General features: G+C 43.6%; 1 protein-coding gene across 1 annotated transcript in view; it reads right to left on the reverse strand.

Moving 5' to 3' along the window:
- Positions 1 to 27,938, reverse strand: part of LOC121577556 (low-density lipoprotein receptor-related protein 1-like) — a 199,402-nt gene that overhangs the window by 146,233 nt on the left and 25,231 nt on the right. Inside the window, exon 2 of the mRNA XM_045225247.1 lies at positions 27,508 to 27,630. Coding sequence (XP_045081182.1) covers positions 27,508 to 27,630 — 123 coding nt within the window. The remainder of the gene's footprint in view (positions 1 to 27,507; positions 27,631 to 27,938) is intronic.

Genomic DNA, 27,938 nt, shown 5'->3' on the forward strand with positions numbered 1-27,938 from the left:
CATCCCAGCCTATGCTAACCTCCAGTCCCTCGACTTCCTGGTGCTGACGGAAACATGGATTACCACTGAAAACACTGCTACTCCTACTGCTCTCTCCTCGTCTGACCATGTGTTCTCGCATACCCCGAGAGCATCTGGTCAGAGGGGTGGTGGCACAGGAATCCTCATCTCTCCCAAGTGGACATTCTCAATTTTTCCCCTAACCCATCTGTCCATCTCCTCATTTGAATTCCATGCTGTCACAGTCACTAGCCCATTTAAGCTTAATATCCTTGTCATCTATCGCCCTCCAGGTTCCCTTGGAGAGTTCATCAATGAGCTTGACGCCTTGATAAGTTCCTTTCCTGAGGATGGCTCACCCCTCACAGTTTTGGGGGATTTCAACCTCCCTACGTCCACATTTGACTCATTTCTCTCTGCCTCCTTCTTTCCACTCCTCTCCTCTTTTGACCTCACCCTCTCACCGTCCCCCCTACTCACAAGGCAGGCAATACGCTTGACCTCATCTTTACTAGATGCTGCTCTTCTACTAATCTCACTGCAACTCCCCTCCATGTCTCCGACCACTACTTTGTTTCCTTTTCTCTCTCGCTCTCCTCCAACACTACTCACTCTGCCCCTACACAGATGGTAATGCGCCGCCGCAACCTTCGCTCTCTCTCTCCCACTACTCTCTCCTCTTCCATCCTATCATCTCTTCCCTCTGCTCAATCCTTCTCCCTCCAATCTCCTGATTCTGCCTCCTCAACCCTCCTCTCCTCCCTTTCTGCATCCTTTGACTCTCTGTGTCCCCTATCCTCCCGGCCGGCTCGGTCCTCCCCTACAGCTCCGTGGCTTGATGACTCATTGCGAGCTCACAGAACAGAGCTCCGGGCAGCGGAGCGGAAATGGAAGAAAACTAAACTCCCTGCCGACCTGGCATCTTTTCACTCCCTCCTCTCTACATTTTCTTCATCTGTTTCTGCTGCTAAGGCCACTTTCTACCACTCTAAATTCCAAGCATCTGCCTCTAACCCTAGGAAGCTCTTTGCCACAGTTTTCCTCCCTGCTGAATCCCCCCCTCTCTCTGTGGATGACTTCGTCAACCACTTTGAAAAAGAAGGTTGACGACATCCGATCCTCGTTTGTTAAGTCTAATGACACTGCTGGTCCTACTCACACTGCCCTACCCTATGCTCTGACTTCTTTCTCCCCTCTCTCTCCAGATAAAATCCTGCGACTTGTGACTGCAGGCCGCCCAACAACCTGCCCGCTTGACCCCATCCCCTCCTCTCTTCTCCAGACCATCTCCGGTGACCTTCTCCCCTACCTCACCTCGCTGATCAACTCATCCTTGACCGCTGGCTATGTCCCTTCCGTCTTCAAGAGAGCGAGAGTTGCACCCCTTCTCAAAAAACCAACACTCGATCCCACTGATGTCAACAACTACAGACCAGTATCCCTTCTTTCTTTTCTTTCCAAAACTATTGAGCGTGCCGTCTTTAGCCAACTCTCTTGCTATCTCTCTCAGAATGACCTTCTTGATCCAAACCAGTCAGGTTTCAGGACTGGTCATTCAACTGAGACGGCTCTTCTCTGTGTCACGGAGGCTCTCCGCACTGCTAAAGCTAACTCTCTCTCCTCTGCTCTTGTCCTTCTAGACCTGTCTGCTGCCTTTGATACTGTGAACCATCAGATCCTCCTCTCCACCCTCTCCGAGCTGGGCATCTCCGGCGCGGCTCACTCCTGGATTGCGTCCTACCTGACCGGTCGCTCCTACCAAGTGGCGTGGCGAGAAGCTGTCTCCGCACCACGTGCTCTCACCACTGGTGTCCCCCAGGGCTCAGTTCTAGGCCCTCTCCTATTCTCCCTATACACCAAGTCACTTGGCTCTGTCATATCCTCACATGGCCTCTCCTATCATTGCTACGCTGACGATACACAACTAATATTCTCCTTTCCCCCTTCTGATAACCAGGTGGCGAATCGCATCTCTGCATGTCTGGCAGACATATCAGTATGGATGACGGATCACCACCTCAAGCTGAACCCTGGCAAGACGGAGCTGCTCTTCCTCCCGGGGAAGGACTGCCCGTTCCATGATCTCGCCATCACGGTTGACAACTCCGTTGTGTCCTCCTCCCAGAGTGCGAAGAGCCTTGGCGTGACCCTGGACAACACCCTGTCGTTCTCCGCTAACATCAAGGCGGTGACCCGATCCTGCAGGTTCATGCTCTACAACATTCGGAGAGTACGACCCTGCCTTACACAGGAAGCGGCACAGGTCCTAATCCAGGCACTTGTCATCTCCCGTCTGGATTACTGCAACTCGCTGTTGGCTGGCCTCCCTGCCTGTGCCATTAAACCCCTACAACTCATCCAGAATGCCGCAGCCCGTCTGGTGTTCAACCTTCCCAAGTTCTCTCACGTCACCCCCTCCTCCGCACACTCCACTGGCTTCCAGTTGAAGCTCGCATCCGTTACAAGACCATGGTGCTTGCCTATGGAGCAGTGAGGGGAACGGCACCTCCGTAGCTTCGGGCTCTGATCAGTCCCTACACCCAAACGAGGGCATTGCGTTCATCCACCTCTGGCCTGCTGGCTCCCTTCCTCTGCGGAAGCATAGTTCCCGCTCAGCCCAGTCAAAACTGTTCGCTGCTCTGGCACCCCAATGGTGGAACAAGCTCCCTCACGACGCCAGGACAGCGGAGTCACTCACCACCTTCCGGAGACATTTGAAACCCCACCTCTTTAAAGAATACCTGGGATAGGATAAAGTCATCCTTCCACCACCCCCAAACAAAAAAAAAAAAAAAAAAAAAAGTGTAAAGTGGTTATCCCACTGGCTATAGGGTGAATGCACCAATTTGTAAGTCGCTCTGGATAAGAGCGTCTGCTAAATGACGTAAATGTGCCCTTGAGCAAGGCACTTAACCCTAATTGCTCCTGTAAGTCGCTCTGGATAAGAGCGTCTGCTAAATGACTAAAATGTAAAATGTAAATGTAAATTTCATTCGTTTTTCATGCTGTGGAAAGCCAGGAGTCATATAACTGTTGTTTTTGTCAGGGAGGGCAGGATGGACACACACACACACAGAGAGAGACGGATGTAGTTCCTGTTGTTTCTGTCCCAGATAGACAGGGGTGTAGGCCGTGGCCCGGCGCAAAAAAAAAACAGCTTGTGAAAAACAGCAGGTTTCTCCATTGGTCTGGGCCAGCCTGTAATGACTTCCAGACTCACTGATGGGCGTTCCCTCCCTCTTTCCCTCCCCTTCTCTCCTCATCTAGACTGCCTCCACTGTCCTCTCGGTCACTCCCTCACTCACTCTCTCCCTGGTTCTATATTTCTGTTATTTATGTTTCTCTCAGAGGGAGAAGCTGACCAAACAGACAGGGCTGCTTTGATTCCCCCTTCTTAGGTGGTGGGCCCTAGGAAGCTATCTGCTTTAGTTTTCGAGATGATAGGTCTCTGTCGAGGGAGGAGCTGGTTTTTACATAGAGTATATTTATTTATTCTGAACACATTTCCGTTTGTTCGCAATGTAAATTCTTGCAAATTGTTTCTAAATACTTACTTTTATATTTGCTAGCTGGACAGGCAAAATGCTGCCGAGTTCTAAACTGAGGAAGGCCCTAAAAATTGTCAAAGACTTCAGCCACCCTAGTCATAGACGATTCTCTCTGCCATCACACGGCAAGTGGTACCGGAGCGCCAAGTCTAGCTCCAAAAGGCTACTTAACAGCTTCTACCCCCAAGCCACAAGACTGCTAAAACAGATAATCAAATGGCTACCCGGACTATTTGCATTGACCCCTTTTTTACGCTGCTGCTACTCACTGTTTATTATTTATGCATAGTCACGTTACCCCTACCTATATGTACATATTACCTCGACTAACATGTACCCCTGCACATTGACTCGGTACCGATAACCCCTTAAAAAAAAAAATAAAAAAAAAATAAAAAAAAAGTATTCCTTGTTGGTTAAGGGCTTGTAAATAAGCATTTCACGTTAAGGTTTACACCCATTGTATTTGGCACAGTGTTGTAGTACTCGAGACCGGTCTCGAGACCACATAGGGTCTCGATCTTGTCTCTGTGTCGGATACATTTGTACTCTGTCTTGACTCGGTCTCGGACAGTGAGGACTGGTAATTTCTTCCCGAGACCAGCGGAGTTGAAAACTCATAATTATTAGCTTCCATTCGGCCAGCGCATAAAACCGCTTCGCCAGGCAAAATATATACACACACCTTTCTTGAAACATTCATATCTTACCAGCCTTTATATCTATTATAGACCTGTTTGCGAAGTGGCGAACCTATTGGCCTTCAGTGTGTGACAGGTTCGTGATTCTGAAAGGACAGCAACCGTAATACCAGTGCACTCATGTAGGAGAGTGCACTTTTTGTAAAACACAAAGGGCCAGTGGTGTAGTGAAGGGTATACGCAGGTATAAACCGTATACCCAATTTTTTTTCTTATACTTACTTCTTAATCCCTACTGATGCGCATCAAAGTAGTGTATTGGAGGTATCAATTATGTAGTACAATAGAGAAATCATTCACAAAGTAGCCTACCCAATCGTAAAGCACGTGAAATATATTCACATGCGCGCCGCACACACAGCCTAGTTTCAGCAGAATATTATCTGCAGGCAACAAGAGTGTGAAGCTCAACTGATTTTGGCATGGTGCAGCTCACGGAAAAATGACATCGGTAGCCAGTAGGGTAGGAAAGACATTTCAACTTATGATATCTACCAGTAAATGCTAACCAAGGCAACAATGGGTATGCAAACCAGGTATTTGAAAAAGTTCAGTCCAAAGTGTTGGTTAGTAGACTATTTGTGATGCGCAATTGTCATTATGCGCTGTTTGCATCAGGGGCGTAGACATGGATGGGCCTTGTGTGGACAGAGGCCCACCTACTGGGAAGCCAGGCCCTGACAGGCCCACCCAAATCAGATTGATGTGGTTTAAGCAAAGAAGTGTGCTTTTGAGAGTGAAAATCTGAAAAATCTATAGGATCTGAAAAATCTATAGGAAAACTCATTAAAAAAAACAGGAAAACATAGGATTTTTCACACAGCGGGCTGTTTGGGAACTTCTGGGCAAAATTTGAGTATACCCTCTTCTCCAGGCGCCACTACACCACTGCATAGGGCTGATGGAAAGACAGCAGTCACACACAGCATGATGTTAAAGGATAAGCAGTCCATAAACGCTGACATAATAAGCCAGTAGGTCCCAATCATAAGAATACAAAAACACAACCATTAAGCATTTCCCAATAGAAATGTACAACTATTACTTCATTGCAAAAAGCATTTGAGGTTTAGCACGCAAAGCAACCAGTGACCTAAAGTTTAAAGTGGAACTGACAGCGTTAACTATTTTGTCAATATGAAACAAAACAGACAATCATAATATCAGTCAAAAATATCAAATTCCCAGTTTTGCTACAAAACCAACTTCATAAGAGGTTTTAGAAAAATAGGTTCCATTTGACTCAACGTTCCATGACATACACTAAGGCATTGTTGGCAGAATAGATGGATGCAGTTCAATGCATGACTAATATAATTCACCAATACATTTCTTGGTAGTCCAATATATGGTGCTATCAGGTTGTAAATCACAGCTGGCCTGGTACATTGTTTGCTGCCTCCATTCTTGATGCACTGTTTCAGTTTCTGGACAAAAACAGATGAATGTAACTAAGGCTGGGAATGTCAATACAATCAAACTAGCAAGGGCAATGATCACAAGTCAGTCATAACGTGGCTAATAGGCTAACATATCTATTTATGTAGCAAGCTAAAAACATGGAGCCTAATGTTAGCTAGATAGCTAGCTAGCTCGCTGCTAGGAGGATGTCATGTCATTGGAGTAGTGGGTGAGTGACTGTCTTTTTCCCCTCATATCGTTTTTCGATGGGTATACACAGCTAGAGATGCAGGTGCCATTTGGTTATCTAGCAAGAACTTGAACAACTGTTATACAGTTAGCATATCTCTTGCGTTTGCAAATTCACTCTGGCTATCTACTCTGATTTCAGAGCACTCTCGTCTGAGTGTGCCAGAGTGCAGAACAACTGATTAATTTACGAACGTGCAACACCTGCGGAATATGACTAGTGTCAGTAAACATAGCCAAAAAAAGTAATAGATAATCAAGAATGCACTAGATAACATGTAAACAGCCATACCAGCTCTGCTAACGTGAGTAAAAAATGGTCAGAGTGAGGTATTCTCTCATTTGTGTCTGGAAGTAGCTAGCTAGCAAGCCAGCCAACTTTAGCTAGTTAGCTTGGGTGCTTGCATTGGCAGGCAAGCTGCAGAAGGACGAGGAGGCTACAATTCCCCATCGTTTATCAGTGCAATTTTGATGGTCAACTAGCTGAAAAAGTTTGAGAGGGTTTCGTTAGATTTTAGCTCATCGTGCTCTGGCTAGCATGACTTGTTGATCTTGTTGTTGTTGATGTGCATAACCCAGGGAGAGAGCGAGCCTACCATTTCATGGTTGTTTGATCAATAGGACTGTAAAGTTGCCAAATGTAAGAGGACTCCCTTGGCGTTTATATATTTGCAGAAATCCATTCAGGTGTATTTTGTGGCTTTTGGCGAATGCGTTCTAATGATCTAAAATCATGCTGTTGCAACTGCCTGTAAACACAGTCCAGTTCAAAGTGAATGATGGCAGGCCCGTGTGGCAAATGCCATGTTTGTATAAAGGCCTACTGTAGCTCTGATTGGCTACAGCGCACCGGTCTGTGTAGACGCCGGTCCTGGACAAGACAGATGTTTTTATTCTGGTTTTATTTACTGCAGTGTCTATTATTTGTCCAAACGCACGGCCGCTTTCCCACTTTATATTGCTAGAGAATTTTCACAAATGCCTTAGTATACGTCATTCCCAAACATGCTAATGTAACCCTCTCACCAGGCTCGAATTTGACTCTCAAAATATTACCTTATTTAGAATATCTGAACAGCATGGGATATTAGGTGAGAAGGACATCTCCAATAAGAATCCCTATTGTAAACTTGCTAGGGTGAATGACAAATAGAGGTATTAACTTCAGATAGAATGATTATAGACTTGGTTATTGGTATAAGGATATGCTTTCCCATGCATTAAATGAAACTGAAACAGTAAATGACTCCACCAATACAACAGACATAAGGTTCAATATCTATATTAATCAAATGTTCAATATATCACATCAAAAGAAATACAAATTATAAACCCCAATGATTTTCCCACAACCCATGTCCAAATTATTTGCAAGCTTGCTTAAACCCTGGGTGCGCGTTGGAGCTCATAAAAAAATGACGACATACATAAAGTCCTGAAGTCCACCACACATTTGTAGTTACTCACTACTTGTAGATAATGCCTCAGCGAAAAAATAGTAGTTCCGTGCAGGTGTCCTCACAAGATCCACAGCGAACACAGCTATCAATGCAGCCAGTACTCGGTAGCAGCAACAGACATCCGTTGGAAACCCGAACTCGTTGATCGTCACAAGCAATTCTCTCCAAGTCTTGCACGATGCTAGGCTAACCTCTAGGATGTCGAATGTCTCCACAATGCGACGGCAGCTTCAGTCTCTACTAGGTCTTTCTTAACGAAATAATAAACACTTTCTTATAGAAATAAAATCAGGATTTCCCTTTAAAACAAACTCTGTAGGTATAGTTTTGTTTTATCTTTATCGTTCCTTGGGTCGTTTTTTCTTCCCCAACGCCACTAACGTCTCTCCTCTTTCTCCTCTCAACTTTTCCCTCTCTTTTCTTCCCAGCAACCAGTCCACTCTCCCATTGGCCACAACTTAACAAGTTACCTCATTGGTCAAAACTTTAACAAGATACGTGGGAAATTTAAACTTAAAAATAAACCAACCTATTTACTTGTACATTTTTTTTAAACATTGCTTCAAAAGAAATGCATTAATGACATTACAAATCAGGAGCTATTCGATCACCTTTTAAATCTAATACCAATGAATTATAACAAATAAACTCTATACTTGGTTTTAGCAAGGTATTACACTCTCCCCCACCAAAATAGGCATGTCCTCATGACTTGTAAACATAAGTGAGATGTAATGACAAGTAAATGTGTCAACTCTTAACTACAACCTACAGCTGAGACAAAACTTGTTAGATAATTGAAAATGAGATACATTTGTGTTTCCCTTATCCAATCCACTTGTACAATGTGGAACAATATCTGACAACTGGGGCTATACTTGGAAATCCGGGTTTATCATAGGTAAGTAATACAGGTGCTTTCTTTACTCTCTGAGATCTTCTTATCCCTGGTCCTTCCATTTCCTCGAAGTTTCCACTTCTCCCTGAACTTCGTTCCTCTTCTGTAATCTCTTCAACTGAGTTAGATGCCTCATTATCATCTACTTCAACTCCAGTTGCGACCTCAGCTTCTTGACTGGACTCTTTTACTTCCAGAACTTGGTCTGCTCTTTCAGGTTCCCCTGTCATTTTATTCCAAACTATGTCTAAGTCCAAGCTAAATGGTTCCGACATCTCTTCCACTTCTCGGCTTATACAGTTTGTATTTGGCACTTCATACCATACTCCGATGTCTTCATCTTCTGAGTCAAAATCCTTCTCATCTTCTGGATTCTCAACCTCTTCAACTTTCTCATCATTCTGAGGAGTACAGTTTCCAGGCAACTTTTCATTTCCCTTTCTCTTCCTCCTTCTTTGCAGGGTCCTTCTACCAGGTGTTGGTTCTATGTTAACCACAGGTTCTATGCGCACTTTCTGCCCCAGTGGTAGCAGGTGGTTTCGATGAAGAATCTTAATGGGTCCATCTCCAATTTCAGGCTTCAAACGAAACACAGGTAAGTTTGACATCTGACTTTCCACCACATATGGCGTAGAGGCCCAGCGATCTGCCAGCTTATGTTTTCCTTGCAGTCCTAGATTCCGTATGAGGACTCTGTCTCCAGGCATAAGTTGCGTGTAGCGGATCTTCTTATCATATCGCTGTTTGTTTTCTTGGTTTTGCTTTCCAGCAGTGCTCTCAGCAAGTTTGTAAGTAGCTTGTAACTGTTTCTTCATATCAGATACATACTTGAGATAAGTTCTCTCTGAAGAGCTATCACTCGAGACTCCAAAACAAATATCAACAGGCAATCTAGCTTCACGTCCAAACATCAAAAAATATGGCGAATAGCCAGTCGCTTCATTCCGACTACAGTTATACGAGTGCACTAGATGCCCAACATACTGACTCCATTTGTTCTTTCGTGTAGGATCAAGAGTTCCAAGCATGTTCAACAAGGTTCGGTTGAATCTCTCGGGTTGCGGATCTCCCTGAGGATGATATGGTGTTGTCCTTGACTTCTCCACTCCAAGCATATTCAGTAGCTCATGGATGAGTCGACTTTCAAAATCTCTACCTTGATCACTATGCATCCTCTTGGGCAGACCATAATGGATGAAGTACCTCTCCCACAATACCTTGGCGACCGTGGATGCTTTCTGATCCTTCGTAGGAAAAGCTTGAGCGTATCTTGTGTAATGATCCGTAATGACAAGAACATTCGCTGTGTTACTGGAGTCTGGCTCAATGGACAGGAAATCCATACACACAAGGTCCATAGGTCCATCACTTTGCATATGACCAAGCGGCGCAACTATCTTTGGAAGTGTTTTCCTCTGTACACAGCGAGCACAGGACTTACAGTACTCTTCTACTTCCATCTTCATGCGTAGCCAGTAGAACCGGTCTCTGACAAGTCCATATGTCTTGTCAAATCCTAAATGACCTGAGTCATCATGCAGCGACGTGAGAACCATAGTTCTGAACTTCTCTGGAAGAAGTAACTGAGCACGACTGAGTCTTGTTTGGCGGATGTGTGATCCTGTACATAACTCCATCTTCCATCTTTAGCTTCTCCCACTCTCTCAGGAGCAAAGAGATGAGTGGATGTTTTGTCTTGGTCACCCTGGTGATATCATGTTTATTAAGAGCAACCCACATCTCTCCTAAGCAAGGATCTTCTTGTTGCGATGCAGAAAGTTCCATAGTGCTCAATCTGGGCATGTTAGACTTCAGCATGCTCAGGTTACAGTATGCTTGAGGCACAGCATGCATAGAGGCTCCCAACTGATCAATCACTCTACTATGAGATGATCCAGGAGTTATTCTAACAACATTAGACATCTGGCACATGGCTCTAACACCGGATGCAGGAATGTCTCTCCAATCTTGTTCCACTGCATATTGCTGATGAGGGCGGCGAGATAAAGCATCGGCATCTATGTTCTGCCTGCCTGGCCTGTACTTGAGACTAAAGTCATAGGTAGACAACGCAGCCAGCCAACGATGACCAGTGGCATCCAGTTTTGCGGACGTGAGGACATATGTCAATGGGTTGTTGTCTGTTCTAACCTCGAACTTGACCCCATACAGGTAATCATGTAGTTTATCAACCACGGCCCACTTCAACGCAAGAAACTCTAACTTGTGAGCTGGGTAGTTGCGTTCAGAAGCGGTCAGGCTTCGACTCACAAATGCCACAGGACGCAGACCCTCACCTTGGTCTTGGTACAGTACTCCACCTAACCCTTCGCGGCTAGCATCTACATGTAGAACGTATGGTAACTGAGGATCAGCAAAAGCTAACACAGGAGCTTTTGTGAGGCTTTCCTTCAATGTCTCGAATGCCAATTCACACTTCTCATTCCACCTTGATCCAAATGGTTCTGAGTTGTTGAAGTAGGCTTTCACCTCTTCCTTGGGCTTTCTCCCTTTCTTGCCTGCGGAAGATATCCACATAAGAGCTGATTCAGGGGGTAACTCACTTTAGAGTAGTCTTTCACAAATCTCCTGTAATATCCACAGAATCCTAGGAAAGAACGCAGAGCAGTCACAGTTTCAGGCCTTGGGCCACGTGGTGACAGCTTCAATTTTGATGGGTCTGTGGCCACTCCATTCTGGGATATGATATGTCCAACATAGTTGACAGATGTGCGGCAAAACTGACACTTGTCAAGGGACAGTTTTAGGCCTTCACTTTTCAAGCGGTCCAACACCTTGAGCAACCTCTGCTCGTGTTCTTCCAGCGTCCTTCCAAACACGATTAAGTCGTCAAGGTAAACAAGAACTTCGAGTAGATTCATGTCTCCAACTGTCTGTTCCATGACACGTTGAAATGTTGCAGGTGCTCCGGACACACCCTGTGGCATCCTCTCAAATTGGTAAATCCAACTGGACAGATAAATGCAGTCTTCTCTTTATCTGTGTCACCCATTGGGATTTGATAGTATCCGCTTCGAGATCTAACACACTGAACCATTTGCTCCCACTCAAACATGTCAGAGCATCCTCCACACGTGGGACTGTGTACTGGTCGGGAACAGTGCGCTTGTTGAGGGTCCTGTAATCAACACACATGCGTATGGTGCCATTCTTTTTCCTCACCACCACAATAGGAGATGCATAGGGGCTTCTCGACTCAGATATGATCCCAGAACTTTTCAAGTTATTTAGATGCTTCCTTACATCTTCAACATCAGCTGGAGCCAAGCGGCGAGATCTCTCCCCTAAACGGTTTGTCTTCAGTAACTCTGATGGTGTGATGAGTACTCTTTGAACAACCCACATCAAACTCATGTGTTGAGAACACTTCTTTCCGTTCCATCATCTTTTCACATAACCTCTTCTTCCATCCCTCAGGCACTGGAGAATCTCCAAAGTTGAATGAAGAAGACGTCAACTTCTCAGATGAATCCTGCTCTCGTTTCAATGGAAACCCAGGAGCAATATCTACAGGAAACAGATGAGCAATAGGCATACCTCGTTTCAGAGTGATCTCCCTTTGTCGAGACATTCCTGACAGTAAGGGTGATTCTTCTAGACGACACAACTGCAACCGTCTGGATTTCCAGGCCTCACTAGTAGTTCTTCAGGGAACCGGGGTTCTTCAGGCCTCTCTACCAGAAGGGTTTGAGTAGAAGGTATCCCAGGAAACTTTGGAATTCCAGTAACTCTCGCCTGCCCACCAGGTGGCATGGGTGACAGGTTTTGTCTGTGCTCGAACCAGACTGTTCCTCTCTTCTCATCATCATCAGTTGAGCTTTCTCTCATCCTCTCATATGCCTCCTTGATAGGGATGAACTTGTAGTGTGCTAAGGAAACCTTCACCTTCCTTTTCTCTGCAAGCAGTCATAAGTCTCTTCACTACAGACGTATTTGTGCCGACCAGAATAGACCACGTCACCTTTCATGGCCGGATCTGGACATACCAACACAAGTGCTTCAATGGTCTCTGCTACGCCCACAACCGATCCCGAGAACTCAAGCTTGAGCGACAAATAGCCATCATATGGATACTGCTCAGAGCTAAGGCCCCATATCTCTAAGTTTCCTATAGGAATCAATGGCAAATGCGTCAGGTACTTGTCATAAAAGGATCTGTAAAGTAGAGTAATCTGAGAACCACTATCTAGTAAAGCTTTAGTATAAACACCTTCAATCTGTACAGAAACGACAGAACTTGGGCCAACTAAACCTGTAGGTAGCATGTCTTTCATGTCTTCATACTTGTGGCACTTTGTGGAACGATGTCTTCACCGGGACGTCAGGCCGCTCCTTTACTGGGTCCTCTGTAGTTTCCCATAGACCGTTTTTGTTTGATCAGGCGTGTGTTGACTTTCCTCAAGTTCTCTTCACCTTCACAGTTTCTCTTGAAATGGCCATCTTCTCCACATCTATAACAGAACACTCCAGGGTTTCTGTCGGCCTGTGTCTGTTCTTGTGATGGATTTACCCTTTTCTTTTTGCTTTTAAATGCAACATCTGACCTTTGTGTGTCAGAGTGAGCTGCTGTGACGTTAGCAGACATGAGACGTGTCATTTCAATTTTCAAACCTTTTAGCTCTTTTCTCAGCACTTCTATCTCAGTATTAGCTTCTTCACAAACTGTAGCAACAGGAGCAACAGCTGATGACTTCACAACACTCTTCGTTGTGTTCCTGTCTTGAATCATGTCCTCCTCCTCCCTTACCTCCTGCAGCAGCTCAGTAAAGGTTGGTGGATCACGCAGCTTATAGGTCATGCGAATACGAAGCGCAACCATGTCATGTGAGGATGCACCTCTCGCTACTTGGCCAATGCGTGTGCGATTCATCTCTGACAGCTCAATGCCTCCTTTTCGATATACAGTGTGCAGCAATTTGTCAAGTCTCAACAGGTAAGCTGAAAGCTTCTCTCCTTCACTCTGGAATGTGTTTCTGAACCTTACCATGAGATCAGGTGCACTTTCGGTGGTACCGAATGCGGTTTCTAGAGCCTTCATGTATTCGATCGGCTGTAGCATGGGGGTTTCGGTCCTAAAGAACCTCACAATGTCAGCAGCAGGCCCTTTAAGACTTTCTATTATTCTCTGTTTTTTCACATTGTCGGTGCACTGCCATTCCTCTAGAAAATGGGTGGTTTGCTCAGCCCATGCGTCATACTCTTCCTCTCCACTAGGAGTGGGCTTCACACCTGAGAACATACGTAGCTTACGGTAACTCTGAGTCTCAGATGGCACATTGTTGCATTTTTCTACCAGTGAACTTATGGCAGTAACCAGTTCAGCGTTGAGGTCAGCACCAGAGGGACTTACCAGGCCTTTAACATCAGCCACAGTCTTCCTTCATATCTCAGAAAGGATAATAGCTTTGCCTGGAAATCTTCACCCTCTCTCTCAACTGGAGATGTGACTTGTGAAACTACATGTACAGGCCAGGGACCCAACTCTCCAGGTATCCCAACAACACTTGGCACAGCTATTTCGTTAAGGTTGTTTGATATCTCTACCAAAACATACTGCTTTTTACCAGCTGAATAGGAACAACGACCATGCAGTCTAATTTTACCAAAAGCCTTAACATAAGTCAGCGTTTCCAGCAGAACCTCATCAGACACATCATCTGTAACACTGCTAAGGACAACTGCACGATTAGTAGCTAGCTGTTTCTCTCTACACCAGGTAACAATCTCTTCAACATGCATGTTGTAGGTTTATGCCTATACAGCAATGTCAGAAGAAAATCCAAAATTTCAATTCAAAATTGTCAAATGGGGAGTCAAAAATATCCCATCAACAATAACCAAGATCCCGGACGAGCCCCCAAAAATGTAACCCTCTCACCAGGCTCGAATTTGACTCTCAAAATATTACCTTATTTAGAATATCTGAACAGCATGGGATATTAGGTGAGAAGGACATCTCCAATAAGAATCCCTATTGTAAACTTGCTAGGGTGAATGACAAATAGGGTATTAACTTCAGATAGAATGATTATAGACTTGGTTATTGGTATAAGGATATGCTTTCCCATGCATTAAATGAAACTGAAACAGTAAATGACTCCACCAATACAACAGACATAAGGTTCAATATCTATATTAATCAAATGTTCAATATATCACATCAAAAGAAATACAAATTATAAACCCCAATGATTTTCCCACAACCCATGTCCAAATTATTTGCAAGCTTGCTTAAACCCTGGGTGCGCGTTGGAGCTCATAAAAAAATGACGACATACATAAAGTCCTGAAGTCCACCACACATTTGTAGTTACTCACTACTTGTAGATAATGCCTCAGCGAAAAAATAGTAGTTCCGTGCAGGTGTCCTCACAAGATCCACAGCGAACACAGCTATCAATGCAGCCAGTACTCGGTAGCAGCAACAGACATCCGTTGGAAACCCCGAACTCGTTAGTCGTCACAAAGCAATTCTCTCCAAGTCTTGCACGATGCTAGGCTAACTCTAGAATGTCGAATGTCTCACAATGCGACGGCAGCTTCAGTCTCTACTAGGTCTTTCTTAACGAAATAATAAACACTTTCTTATAGAAATAAAATCAGGATTTCCCTTTAAAACAAACTCTGTAGGTATAGTTTTGTTTTATCTTTATCGTTCCTTGGGTCGTTTTTTTCTTCCCAACGCCACTAACGTCTCTCCTCTTTCTCCTCTCAACTTTTCCCTCTCTTTTCTTCCCAGCAACCAGTCCACTCTCCCATTGGCCACAACTTAACAAGTTACCTCATTGGTCAAAACTTTAACAAGATACGTGGGAAATTTAAACTTAAAAATAAACCAACCTATTTACTTGTACATTTTTTTAAACATTGCTTCAAAAGAAATGCATTAATGACATTACAAATCAGGAGCTATTCGATCACCCTTTTTAAATCTAATACCAATGAATTATAACAAATAAACTCTATACTTGGTTTTAGCAAGGTATTACACTAAGAATTTATGAAACCGTGAAAATGACCATAACCTTTTTTTTTTAAGTGTCATTGTTCCTGGGGGTGTATATTAATATATTTTAATAGGATTTCATGTTGCTAAAATGCTGTCAGTTCCACTTTAAAATGCAACAATGTTTCACATAAGTTATTTTCAAAGAGATGGCTAACAGCAAGTGCGCTGCAATAAATAAAACACAGTTCCCCTCACCAGATGATCATTTGAAACTTAATTTCTTGTTGAAAGTCATTCCTGAAAAGGGATAAGCTAACAAATTAGCAACATCCTCTTTGATAACACCTGCTGCAGCCGCTGCAAACTAGCTGACAAACGTTAGCTAGACCGTGGGAAAACTACTGCTCCCTATTGCGCAGTGACCTGTTGGCCTTCAAGGAGACAGATATTTCTATATGTGTTTGTAAAAACGGTCCCACTCATTAAGTCAAAATGTGATTGGTTGATTCCACTGTCACTCCAAAATGTTGCCCTAATACAGTTGAATAGCAGATGCCTTTATCTAGCTTCTGATGGCCTAGCAAATGGCTAACTTAGCTAGCTAGATTTCTCTCTCCAGAGACCAGCAAAGAAAAATCCTGATTGGATCTTTCTTTTCTCTTCACTGTTAACCCTTTCCAACAAAAACTGAAGAGATTAAATCAGAACATCATAAATAATAATATAATTATAATCATCTGAAGGCGTAGAATGCCCATTGTTCCCCACTGTTTGGGTTTGTAATAATTTGTAGAGTGGCTCCATTTTCCCTCAGCATGCTTTTTTTCACTATTCTGAATGTCTAAAGAATTCGTATGTTATTCTGAAATATGAACACAGAAATACTTATTATGGTGGTGATTTGACAAAATTACAAATCATGGTCTTGAATTGGACTCGCATTTTTCTGGTCTCAGTCTTGACTGTCTCGGACCACTTGTCCCCCTCCGGTCTTGGTCTTGGTCTTGACGCGGACTCGATTTGCTCCGGTCTTGGATCGGTCTCGCTTTAGGTGGTCTCGAACACAACACTGATTCTGCGCATTTGACAAATAAAAATTGATTTGATCTGTAAACCAGGGATGGGCAACTTTGATGGGGGTGGGGGCCCAAAAAAACACAACTAATGAGTGGCCGCAGTGGCTCGTGGGTCTGCGTACCCACATCCATACACCCCCCACCTTACGAGACAAAAAAAATGTGGCCCCCCTCATGAGAACAAAGAGAAAATAATAACATTTTAAACTTAATTTCTTGCAATTCTACACATTTTGCCATGGGAGAAGATTTAGCAATTTTATAAAATGGTTTGCAGTTTTTAATATGATAACTGATTATCAATGAGCCCCACCCCGGTCAGTAATTCTACCATGCTTACTACAAGTTTAGATAGCTGGCCGCTAGACTAACTACCCAATCTAAAAACATTTAGCTGAAATGGGCTAATTCAGTGACTGCTGGTGCACAACTACATTTCGAAATTGCACCTTGTGTATTCTATTATTCTAACTCTCAACAGTAAGTTGAGACCCCAACTGAGTCCCCCCTCCTCCCCCTCCAATGATAATACATAAATAGATATAATTGGTCTACAAAAAGGGGGTCCGCCAGTTGCCCATCCCTGCTGTAAACCAATCAAAACTCGTGTACTACCCATGGTACTATCTCTGCTGATCACGTCTGCCAATCATGTCATCGGTATCTAAGGTAGTAGATTGGTGACATCGAGAGAGCTCTGTCTGATAAACTGCTATCAGGTAAAATCTTTATTTATTTGTATAATCAAAACTATTTAGTTAAAGAAACGTGATATCATCAATGAAAGCTGTAAAATGACTCCCAACTTAGAACACAGCAACCTTAGTAATGTACTGTAGCTAGCTTGCTAGTTAGCTAGCTACAACAAGTAAATATGTTGCTAGCTAGCAGGAGCAGATCGCTTTATCACTAGCTAGCATGTCATTCCGGGAAAATAAGCATTTTAGCTTTTAGTTTATTCCAAGTAATAATTTAAGACCACAAAACTCTATAAGACAAGTAGTGTAAATCCACTACAGTCATCAAGGCAGGACCCACTAATTTCATTCATACTGACAAACAGGAAATGCCACATTATTATGCCACATATCCCTATCAATAGTTGAGAGTAGGATGATAGCAGGGCTGTCTCCTGTGTCCTGCTCCCAGAGATCAACCAAATGCTATTCACCAAGCATGGGCTGATTCATTCCCCTGTGAGGAGAACCATCCTACAGCAGTTTGAACTAGCCCTGCCGTCACTATTTAGACATTGGGACAACATATGCATTTGCCCGTTTTCTTTTCTTTTCTGGATTTTGTCTTACACAATCTAGTGCATTTTAGAGTTAAAGACCACCCACTACAGATACACATGCTTGTTTGAGCGTCTTTATTCATTATTGAGCACGGTTACAGCTACAGTACCTTCGGAACGTATTCAGACCCCTTGACTTTTTCCACATTTTGTTAAGTTACAGCCTTATACTAAAATGTATTACATTGTTTTTTTCCCCTCATCAATCTACACACAATACCCCATAATAGTCAGATTACTATAATAGTTCTTTTAAAACGTTTACATGCTTTGCACGAATAACGATTTCCCTAATAATCCTGTTTACATGGACACATCTGAAATCAGGATACCTGATGGGACTTTTGTTAATGCAGAAAATCGGCAATCAAAATAAACATTCTACCACAGTGACCATATAAAGTTTGTATGTGAAAACTATTTGTAAGATGCATACTTTCATTTTTTCCGAACTAATTTCACTTGCGCATAAGAGGGAGGCTTGCGCTACTGGTGCTAGCACATGCGCAGATCAAAATACACTGCTGGATGCCAATTAAGCTGTTTACATGTCCTAATAATTCAAAAAGATTGCTCAGAAAACCATGTGTTTTAATCGGCGTATGCTTACTCAGAGGTTGACCTTACGCTGATTAAGATAAGCAGAGTAAGGTGTTCACATGACATGGCTATTCCCATACTCGGCAAACTGCCATAAATCGGTTTTATATCAAATGATTAGTGTGTATATAAACGTACTCATTGTCTCACTTTTGTCTCCCATTACAGTGGGGAGAACAAGTATTTGATAACCTGCAAAATCGGCAGTGTTTCCTACTTACAAAGCATGTAGAGGTCTGTAATTTTTTATCATAGGTACACTTCAACTGTGAGAGACGGAATCTAAAACAAAAATCCAGAAAATCACATTGTATGATTTTTAAGTAATTAATTTGCATTTTATTTCATGACATAAGTATTTGATACATCAGAAAAGCAGAACCTAATATTTGAAACCTTTGTTTGCAATTACAGAGATCATACGTTTCCTGTAGGTCTTGACCAGGTTTGCACACACACTGCAGCAGGGATTTTGGCCCACTCCTCCATAAAGACATTCTCCAGATCCTTCAGGTTTCGGGGCTGTCGCTGGGCAATACGGACTTTCAGCTCCCTCCAAAGATTTTCTATTGGGTTCAGATCTGGAGACTGGCTAGGCCACTCCAGGACCTTGAGATGCTTCTTACGGAGCCACTCCTTAGTTGCCCTGGCTGTGTGTTTCGGGTCGTTGTCATGCTGGAAGACCCAGCCACGACCCATCTTCAATGCTCTTACTGAGGGAAAGAGGTTGTTGGCCAAGATCTCGCGATACATGGCCCCATCCATCCTCCCCTCAATACGGTGCAGTCGTCCTGTCCCCTTTGCAGAAAAGCATCCCCAAAGAATGATGTTTCTACCTCCATGCTTCACGGTTGGGATGGTGTTCTTGGGGTTGTACTCATCCTTCTTCCTCCAAACACGGCGAGTGGAGTTTAGACCAAAAAGCTATATTTTTGTCTCATCAGACCACATGACCTTCTCCCATTCCTCCTCTGGATCATCCAGATGGTCATTGGCAAACTTCAGACGGGCCTGGACATGCGCTGGCTTGAGCTTGCGTGCGCTGCAGGATTTTAATCCATGACGGCGTAGTGTGTTACTAATGGTTTTCTTTGAGACTGTGGTCCCAGCTCTCTTCAGGTCATTGACCAGGTCCTGCCGTGTAGTTTTGGGCTGATCCCTCACCTTCCTCATGATCATTGATGCCCCACGAGGTGAGATCTTGCATGGAGCCCCAGACCGAGGGTGATTGACCGTCATCTTGAACTTCTTCCATTTTCTAATAATTGCGCCAACAGTTGTTGCTTCTCACCAAGCTGCTTGCCTATTGTCCTGTAGCCCATCCCAGCCTTGTGCAGGTCTACAATTTTATCCCTGATGTCCTTACACAGCTCTCTGGTCTTGGCCATTGTGGAGAGGTTGGAGTCTGTTTGATTGAGTGTGTGGACAGGTGTCTTTTATACAGGTAACGAGTTCAAACAGGTGCAGTTAATACAGGTAATGAGTGGAGAACAGGAGGGCTTCTTAAAGAAAAACTAACAGGTCTGTGAGAGCCGGAATTCTTACTGGTTGGTAGGTGATCAAATACTTATGTCATGCAATAAAATGCAAATGAATTACTTAAAAATCATACAATGTGATTTTCTGGATTTTTGTTTTAGATTCCGTCTCTCACAGTTGAAGTGTACCTATGATAAAAATTACAGACCTCTACATGCTTTGTAAGTAGGAAAACCTGCAAAATCGGCAGTGTATCAAATACTTGTTCTCCCCACTGTATCTATTCACCAAGTCCTGAAGTTTGAACTAGCCCTGCCGTCACTATTTAGACATTGCGACCACATTTGCATTTGCCTGTCTTTTCTCTGTGGGTTTTGTCTTACACAGTCTTGTCAGGGCGGCAGATAGCTTAGCGGTTAAGAGCTTTGGGCCAGGTTTGAATCCCGGGCTGACTAGGAGAAAAATCAGTGGATGTGCCCTAGTCCCTCCTGTAAGTTGCTCTGGATAAGAGTGTCTGCTAAATGACTAAAATGTAAATGTAATGTACAGGTCTCTCTACATTGGTCAGCTACAGTACCTTCGGAACGTATTCAGACCCCTTGACTTTTTCCACATTTTGTTAGGTTAAAGCCTTATACTAAAATGTATTACATTGTCCCCCCCCCCCCCATCAATCTACACACAATACCCCATAAAGACTAAGCAAAAATAGTTTAGAAATGTTGCTAATTTATTAAAAATAAAAACTGAAATATCACATTATTCTCTGCAGATCTTCTCAAGCTCTGTCAGATTGGATGGGGAGCGTTGCTGCACAGCTATTTTCAGGTCTCTCCAGAGATGCTTGATTGGGTTCAAGTCCGGGCTCTGGCTGGGCCACTCAAGGACATTCAGAGACTTGTCCCAAAGCCACTCCTGCGTTGTCTTGGCTGTGTGCTTAGGGTCGTTGTCCTGTTGGAAGGTGAACCTTCGCCCCAGTCTGAGGTCCCGAGCGCTCTGGAGCAGGTTTTCATCAAGGATCTCTGTACATTGCTCCGTTCATCTTTCCCTCGATCCTGACTAGTCTCCCAGTCCCCGCCGCTGAAAAACATCCCCACAGCATGATGCTGCCACCATCACGCTTCACCGTAGGGATGGTGCCAGGTTTCCCCCAGACATGACGCTTGGCATTCAGACCAAAGAGTTCAATCTTGCTTTCATCAGACAAGATAATCTTGTTTCTTATGGTCTGCGAGTCTTTAGGTGCCTTTTGGCAAAATCCAAGCAGGCTGTCATGTGCCTTTTACTGAGGAGTGGCTTCCGTCTGGCCACTCTACCATAAAGGCCTGATTGGTGGAGTGCTGCAGAGATGGTTGTCCTTGTGGAAGGTTCTCCCATCTCCACAGAGGAACTCTAGAGCACTGTCAGAGTGACCATTGGGTTCTTGGTAACCTTCCTGACCAAGGCCCTTCTCCCCTGATTGCTCAGTTTGGCCAGGCGGCCAGCTCTAGGAAGAGTCTTGGTGGTTCCAAACTTCTTCCATTTAAGAATGATGGAGGCCACTGTGTTCTTGGGGACTTTCAATGCTGCAGACATTTTCCATTACCCTTCCCCAGATCTGTGCCTTGACACAATCCTGTCTTGGAGCTCTACGGACAATTCCTTCAACCTCATGGCTTGGTTTTTGCTTTGACATGCACTGTCAACTGTGGGTCCTTATATAGACAGGTGTGTGTGTAACCGGTGTGAAATGGCTAGCTAGTTAGCATTTCAAATCGGTGACGTCATTCGCTCTGAGACCTCGAAGTAGTTGTTTCCCTTGCTGTGCAAGGGCCGCGGCTTTTGTGGAGCGACGGGTAACGGTGCTTCGAGGGTGACTGTTGTCGATGTGTGGAGAGGGTCCCTGGTTCAAGCCCAGGTAGGGGCGAGGAGAGGGATGGAAGCAACACTGTTACATGTGCCTTTCCAAATCATGTCCAATCAATTCAACTTACATTTTACATTTTAGTCATTTAGCAGACGCTCTTATCCAGAGCGACTTACAGTTAGTGAGTGCATACATTTTCATACTGGCCCCCCGTGGGAAACGAACCCACAACCCTGGTGTTGCAATCGCCATGCTCTACCAACTGAGCTACACAGGGCCTATTCCACAGGTGGACTCCAATCAAGTTGTAGAAACATCTCAAGGATGATCAATGGAAACAGGATGCACCTGAGCTCAATTTCTAGTCTCATAGCAAAGAGTCTGAATACTTATGTAAATAAGGTTTCTGTTTTTTATTTGTAATAACTTTGCAAAAGCTGTTTTCGCTTTGTCATTATGGGGTATTGTGTGTAGATAGGATTTATATTTATTTAATCCATTTTAGAATAAGGCTGTAACGTAACAAAATGTGGAACAAGTCAAGGGGTCTGAATACTTTCCGAAGGCATTGGTGACCAGGGTGGGATCCTTTCGATACGCCTATGAGGCCTGGGCACACAAATGCTCCTAGAGAGAAGCGGGAATACTGAAGGATGCATTGATAACAGTTCTACAGTCTCCATCAGAGGCCCAGGCTTTTGGAATAGATGGTAAAGCTGTCATTTATGGACTGGGCCCTCCACGGCACTTGAAATATATCGATTGGTAGGTTACACTATATTTAGATATTTATTTTATTTACATACACATACAAAAAGACAACATACAGACACACAAACATCACACCTTTCCAGACTCACCTGTTCTCAACCCCATCTCCAGTGCCTGCACTACTCTCTGCCAGATGTCCTCAAATTGCACCATTCTGGTCCTCAGTCTCCCATGCTCAATATTTAGATAATGAAGCATATGATTTTTCCATTGTCTTAACAATTGAGGATTGGTTGATTTCCAGTTAAGTATACGTTTTTTCAAGTTAATAATCGAGAAGAGTATCGTCCCACCCATCGGGTATCTCACTGCACCCTTATAACATGTCTTGAAATATGCACAGACGGATTAAAAAGTAAATGTATATTGTAATACTTCTGACAGCCAACTTTGAACTCTGCCCATAACTTTGACTGTATAGTATTCCCAGAAGGCATGGATTAGTTTTACACTTCGGACATGACTGTCGTTGTGCTGTAGAATTTGTGAATTTTGTCTCTTGTATTAGTTTATACTGGATTAAGCATAAATTCTCGTTAACTGTCATTTCGTTAGTTATGTTCCAACATTCCCTCCATCTTGTGCCAATATCAGTTATTTCTAAGTCTTGGTTCCAATAGTTTATATTTTTTTCTAAGAGATTGTCAGTTGGGTATGCTCTCTGTAAGGTTTTGTGTATATCTTACCTATCATATGAATATACTTTTCTAACTCAAATTGGATTCCCTCAAGATTGCTCTGATGTCCAAAAGATTTCAAAATCGCAATTTCGTGATATGAAACTTAAAACTTCTAATACTTTGAGACACCTTTGCTATTTGTCTCCGTACTCAATAAAATGGTTTAATACTATTTTTGATGGTGTTCTTTGTTCGAATGTATATGCATGAAACGTACATTATTGAAAACATGTCTCACACTCAGTCATAGTTAGTACAATAATGAATGGATTGTCAAGGTTTTGGCAGCATCAACTTTTGAGGTTAGTAGGAAAGTTATTCATTTAAACCACCTAAATATACTCAAATTCACTGAACATTTAGTAGCCCATTTGAAACTCTAACATTATTTTCCCAACTGATTTCTCTATAATCCTACAGGCACTATCATTTTCCATACTTTATATTCCAATGAATCCATTATTATGCATGCCCACCATGGTATTGGGCAGCTAGCTGCTATCTGGTTTAGAAATAAATAAATACAACTCTGGTTATCTTATTACAGAGCACATTGTACAATTTTTTTTTTTTTTAAGATTATATTGCAAGGTATGCTATATGTATTGGCTAATAAGCATATGCAGCTGTCGTTTTTTAAAACCTCCATTCTAGTACATATGACACATTCACACGCGCTTTTATTTGGGTTTCTATGCAAAGTATATTGACTGTTTCTTTAAGCCTGCAGCTAGTTACTTGAAATTAAACATATAATCATGTCAACACATGAGTCAACAATTGAATTCACTGACAGGGAGATAGCTAATGAAACACAAATTGACATTTACAGTAGCTGGCTGGTTAGTCTATAATTGGCTGTGTTGAAATATACTTTTTATGAGAAAATGTGCAAGAATTGAAGGTGCCAACACATTTTTATAGTCATCATAAGAATGTTTTACTGTCACATCCAAAAAAAATCTGCTCTTTCCTCGTCGGGGATCAATCAACTTCACATTTAAAGGCTTCAGGCCACCATCTATCTGGGAAGCTTTCTCTTTGTAACACTGTCTGATCTCCAAATGAACATTGAGTCATGGGAAATATTTTTTATGACTGCCATCTCTGTGGTGAGGGGGTGTAGGAAACCACATATTTCAAAGCAAAGACAAACTTTGTAAATCAGGTAATTGGGTATGACTGAGTTGCGTGAAGGCACACATGAAGGAACCCCCAACACTCTCTGTAGCGGATTAAACCTCACATTGTTTTCCCCAGCCAGACCAAAACCCAGGGCACTGTGTTAAATCTGATTATGTGTCAATCTAAGCCTGGTTACAGAACCACACTATTCTCTCATAAGTAACCTGACTGAAGAATAATTGCCAAGTGTATTTTCATACCCCATCTAATAGAGCTTCTATGGTCATGGTTTATAACAGTGTGATTCTTCACACTAGCCCTGTAGGAAAGACTGCACAACCTGAGTCCTTATCTGTGATCTGGAGTCTGCCAAATCGGCCCTAACTCCTGTCAGTTTATCTAATTCACATAAGTCATCCTCCCTCCCTGCCAAGGATGCCTCCTCCTCCATTGATAAGACTTAACCTCCTCTTACTTCTACCAGGGGAAACGTAAGTAACCATCATCAGGGTAGTTGATAACGTTGGAGCCTTGACTCCGGTCATATTTATGGTTAACAAATGCAATCAAATTAAGCACACGTAATAAAAGAGAGCGGGTACTGCAATAGCATTGCAATTATAATCGGTGATAAGGGAGAGTGATAAATTCAAGGAACTCTGAAAGTGAAATAACATTACCTTTACACGTCTTAATCAGAAGCGTAATCAGAAGTTAAAGTTTCAATAGATTTGTTGTGGTTTGGGGTTTGTGCCCTCGGCCCCAGACGATTATGTGCAGGGAGAAGTTGAGTGTCAGCCAAAGTTCAACACATGCCATGCCAGCCAGCTGGTCGACAGGGACACGTTACAGGGATCAGGGTATAAGAGGGGCAACTCTTAGCCAGAGGCCCAACAAAAACACCCACAAATAAAATAAAATCGACAGTTGGGTTATGGCGCGAAATTGAATGCAACTGGATGAATCATGACGAAAGATAATGTTGTTGAAAGCCTGGGCAGAGGCTAAGTGCAGGGAATGGCAAATCTTTCATATTCCTTTCTGGTGGAGGAGCAGAACAGGGGTGTGTGTGTGTGTGTGTGTGTGTGTGTGTGACATGCACATGATGGAGCAGTGACTGTCTGGTGAGGAACAGGCTGTCTTACCGTAGTGAGCTAGGTTATAGGCCTACATCATGGGCTGGATAGAATCAGTCATCAGAACTGGATAATAATAGCTTTATTTGTCTCATAAAATAATCAAAAAATATTGTAAAGCTGTGATTGAGAATAGCCTATACCTAGGCTATAGATTTTCATTCTAGTTATTTTTGAAAGCCACAACAACTTCAGAACATCACCTTCGTGGGCTAGAATATTTGGGAAATAAAGTTGAAGTTATGAACAGTATCGGTCTTAAAGCTTTTATGACAGGCTTAGTAGGAGGATAGGTTATTGGCCATTTGCCTTTCAACCTTGCATGGAGGGATTTTCCCAGCTCCCATAGAAAATGTATTTCTTAATAAGCTTAAACTTTTCATTCGATTTGTCTATTGATATTGTTTGTTCTCTCTCATTGTTTGTTCTATTCAAATAACTTTGAGATGGTACTCCCTCACATTAACTCCATTACATTAATTGGCGCTTTCAAGAAATCCCGCTATGCCCTCCGACGAACCATCAAACAGGCAAAGCATCAATACAGGACTAAGATTGAATCGTTCTACACCGGCTCCGACGCTTGTCGGATGTGGCAGGGCTTGCAAACTATTACGGACTACAAAGGGAAGCACAGCTGCGAGCTGCCCAGTGACATGAGCCTACCAGACGAGCTAAATCACTTCTATGCTAGCTTCGAGGCAAGCAACACTGAAGCATGCATGAGAGCATCAGCTGTTCCGGATGACTATGTGATCACGCTCTCCGTAGCCGATGTGAGTAAGACTTTTAAACAGGTCAACATTCACAAGGCCGCAGGGCAAGACGGATTACCAGGATGTGTACTTCGAGCATGTGCTGACCAACTGGCAAGTGCCTTCACTGACATTTTCAACCTGTCCCTGACTGAGTCTGTAATGCCAACATGTTTCAAGCAGACCACCATAGTCCCTGTGCCCAAGAACACTAAGTTAACCTGCCTAAATGACTACCGACCCGTAGCACTCACGTCTGTAGCCATGAAGTTCTTTGAAAGGCTGGTCATGGCGCACATCAACACAATTTTCCCAGAAACCCTAGACTACCGCCCCAACAGATCCACAGATGATGCAATCTCTATTGCAATCCACACTGCCCTTTCCCACCTGGACAAAAGGAACACTTACGTGAGAACACTATTCCTTGACTACAGGTCAGTGTTCAACCATAGTGCCCTCAAAGCTCATCACTAAGCTGACCCTATGACTAAACACCTCCCTCTGCAACTGGATCATGGACTTCCTGACGGGCCGCCCCCAGGTGGTAAGGGTAAGTAACAACACATCTGCCACGCTGATCCTCAGCACGGGGGCCCCTCAGAGGTGCGTGCTCAGTCCCCTCCTATACTCCCTGTTCACCCATGACTGCATGGCCAAGCACGACTCCAACACCATCATTAAGTTTTCCGACAACACAACAGTGGTAGGCCTGATCACCGACAACGATGAGACAGCCTATAGGGAGGAGGTCAGAGATCTGGCCGTGTGGTGCCAGGATAACAACCTCTCCCTCAACGTGTTCAAGACAAAGGAGATGATTGTGGACTACAGGAAAAGGAGGACAGAGCACGCCCCCATTCTCATCTACGGGGCTGTAGCGGAGCAGGTTGAGAGCTTCAAGTTCCTTGGTGTCCACATCACCAACAAACTATCATGGTCCAAACACACCAAGACAGTTGTGAAGAGAGCACGACAAAGCCTATTCCCCCTCAGGAGACAGAAAGGATTTGGCATTGGTCCTCAGATCCTCAAAAAGTTATACAGCTGCACCATCGAGAGCATCCTGACTGATTGCATCACTGCCTGGTATGGCAACTTCTCGCCCTACGACCGCAAGGCACTACAGAGGGTAGTGCGTACGACCCAGTACATCACTGGGGCCAAGCTTCCTGCCATCCAGGACCTCTATACCAGGCGGTGTCAGAGGAAGGCCCTAAAAATTGCCAAAGACTCCAGCCCTCCTAGTCATAGACTGTTCTTTCTGCTTCCGCACGGCAAGCGGTACCGGAGCGCCAAGTCTAGGTCCAAAAGGCTTCTTAACAGCTTCTACCCCCAAGCCATAAGACTCCTGAACAGCTAATCAAATGGCTGCCCCTACATTCAAATATCTTTCCCTCACTTAACGGTCCACTACCACTTAGTAGCATTGTGTTGATAATTTCCTTCATAGCCCAACAACAGTGAACAATGGACACGCTGGACAGAAAGCATGTGAGAGAATGAGAGACTTACAGACATCAAGCGCCTCGTCCGAGCCGTCTGGGCAGTCCTTCTCTCCATCACAGCGCCAGCCCTTGGAGATACACGTCATCTGGTCCTTACACACAAACTGCTTCGGACTGCACGTCTTTGGGGCTGAAACACACAAGACACAGGTATTAACTAACAATAAAAGTCTGTAGCAGATAACACTCTGTAGCAGCAAACACAAAACACAATGTTGAGTACAAAGTGTGTTGCATGTTGGTTGTTAGAGAAGGCAAAGAAACCTCAATAATTGTGAACTGCATAACTAAGAGTGTTAGGTAAAAATATTAAAAGGGTGTCAGACAGACATCCCATAATACTTGTTGCATAATAAAAAGGAGAAGAAAGTTGAATCATCGATAAATAAATGTTATTTCAGATTGATAGGTGAAAACTTAGTCAAATGCAGTTTTTCT

Source organism: Coregonus clupeaformis, chromosome 15 (genome assembly GCF_020615455.1).
Source record: "Coregonus clupeaformis isolate EN_2021a chromosome 15, ASM2061545v1, whole genome shotgun sequence".
Classification (NCBI taxonomy): Eukaryota; Metazoa; Chordata; class Actinopteri; order Salmoniformes; family Salmonidae; genus Coregonus; species Coregonus clupeaformis.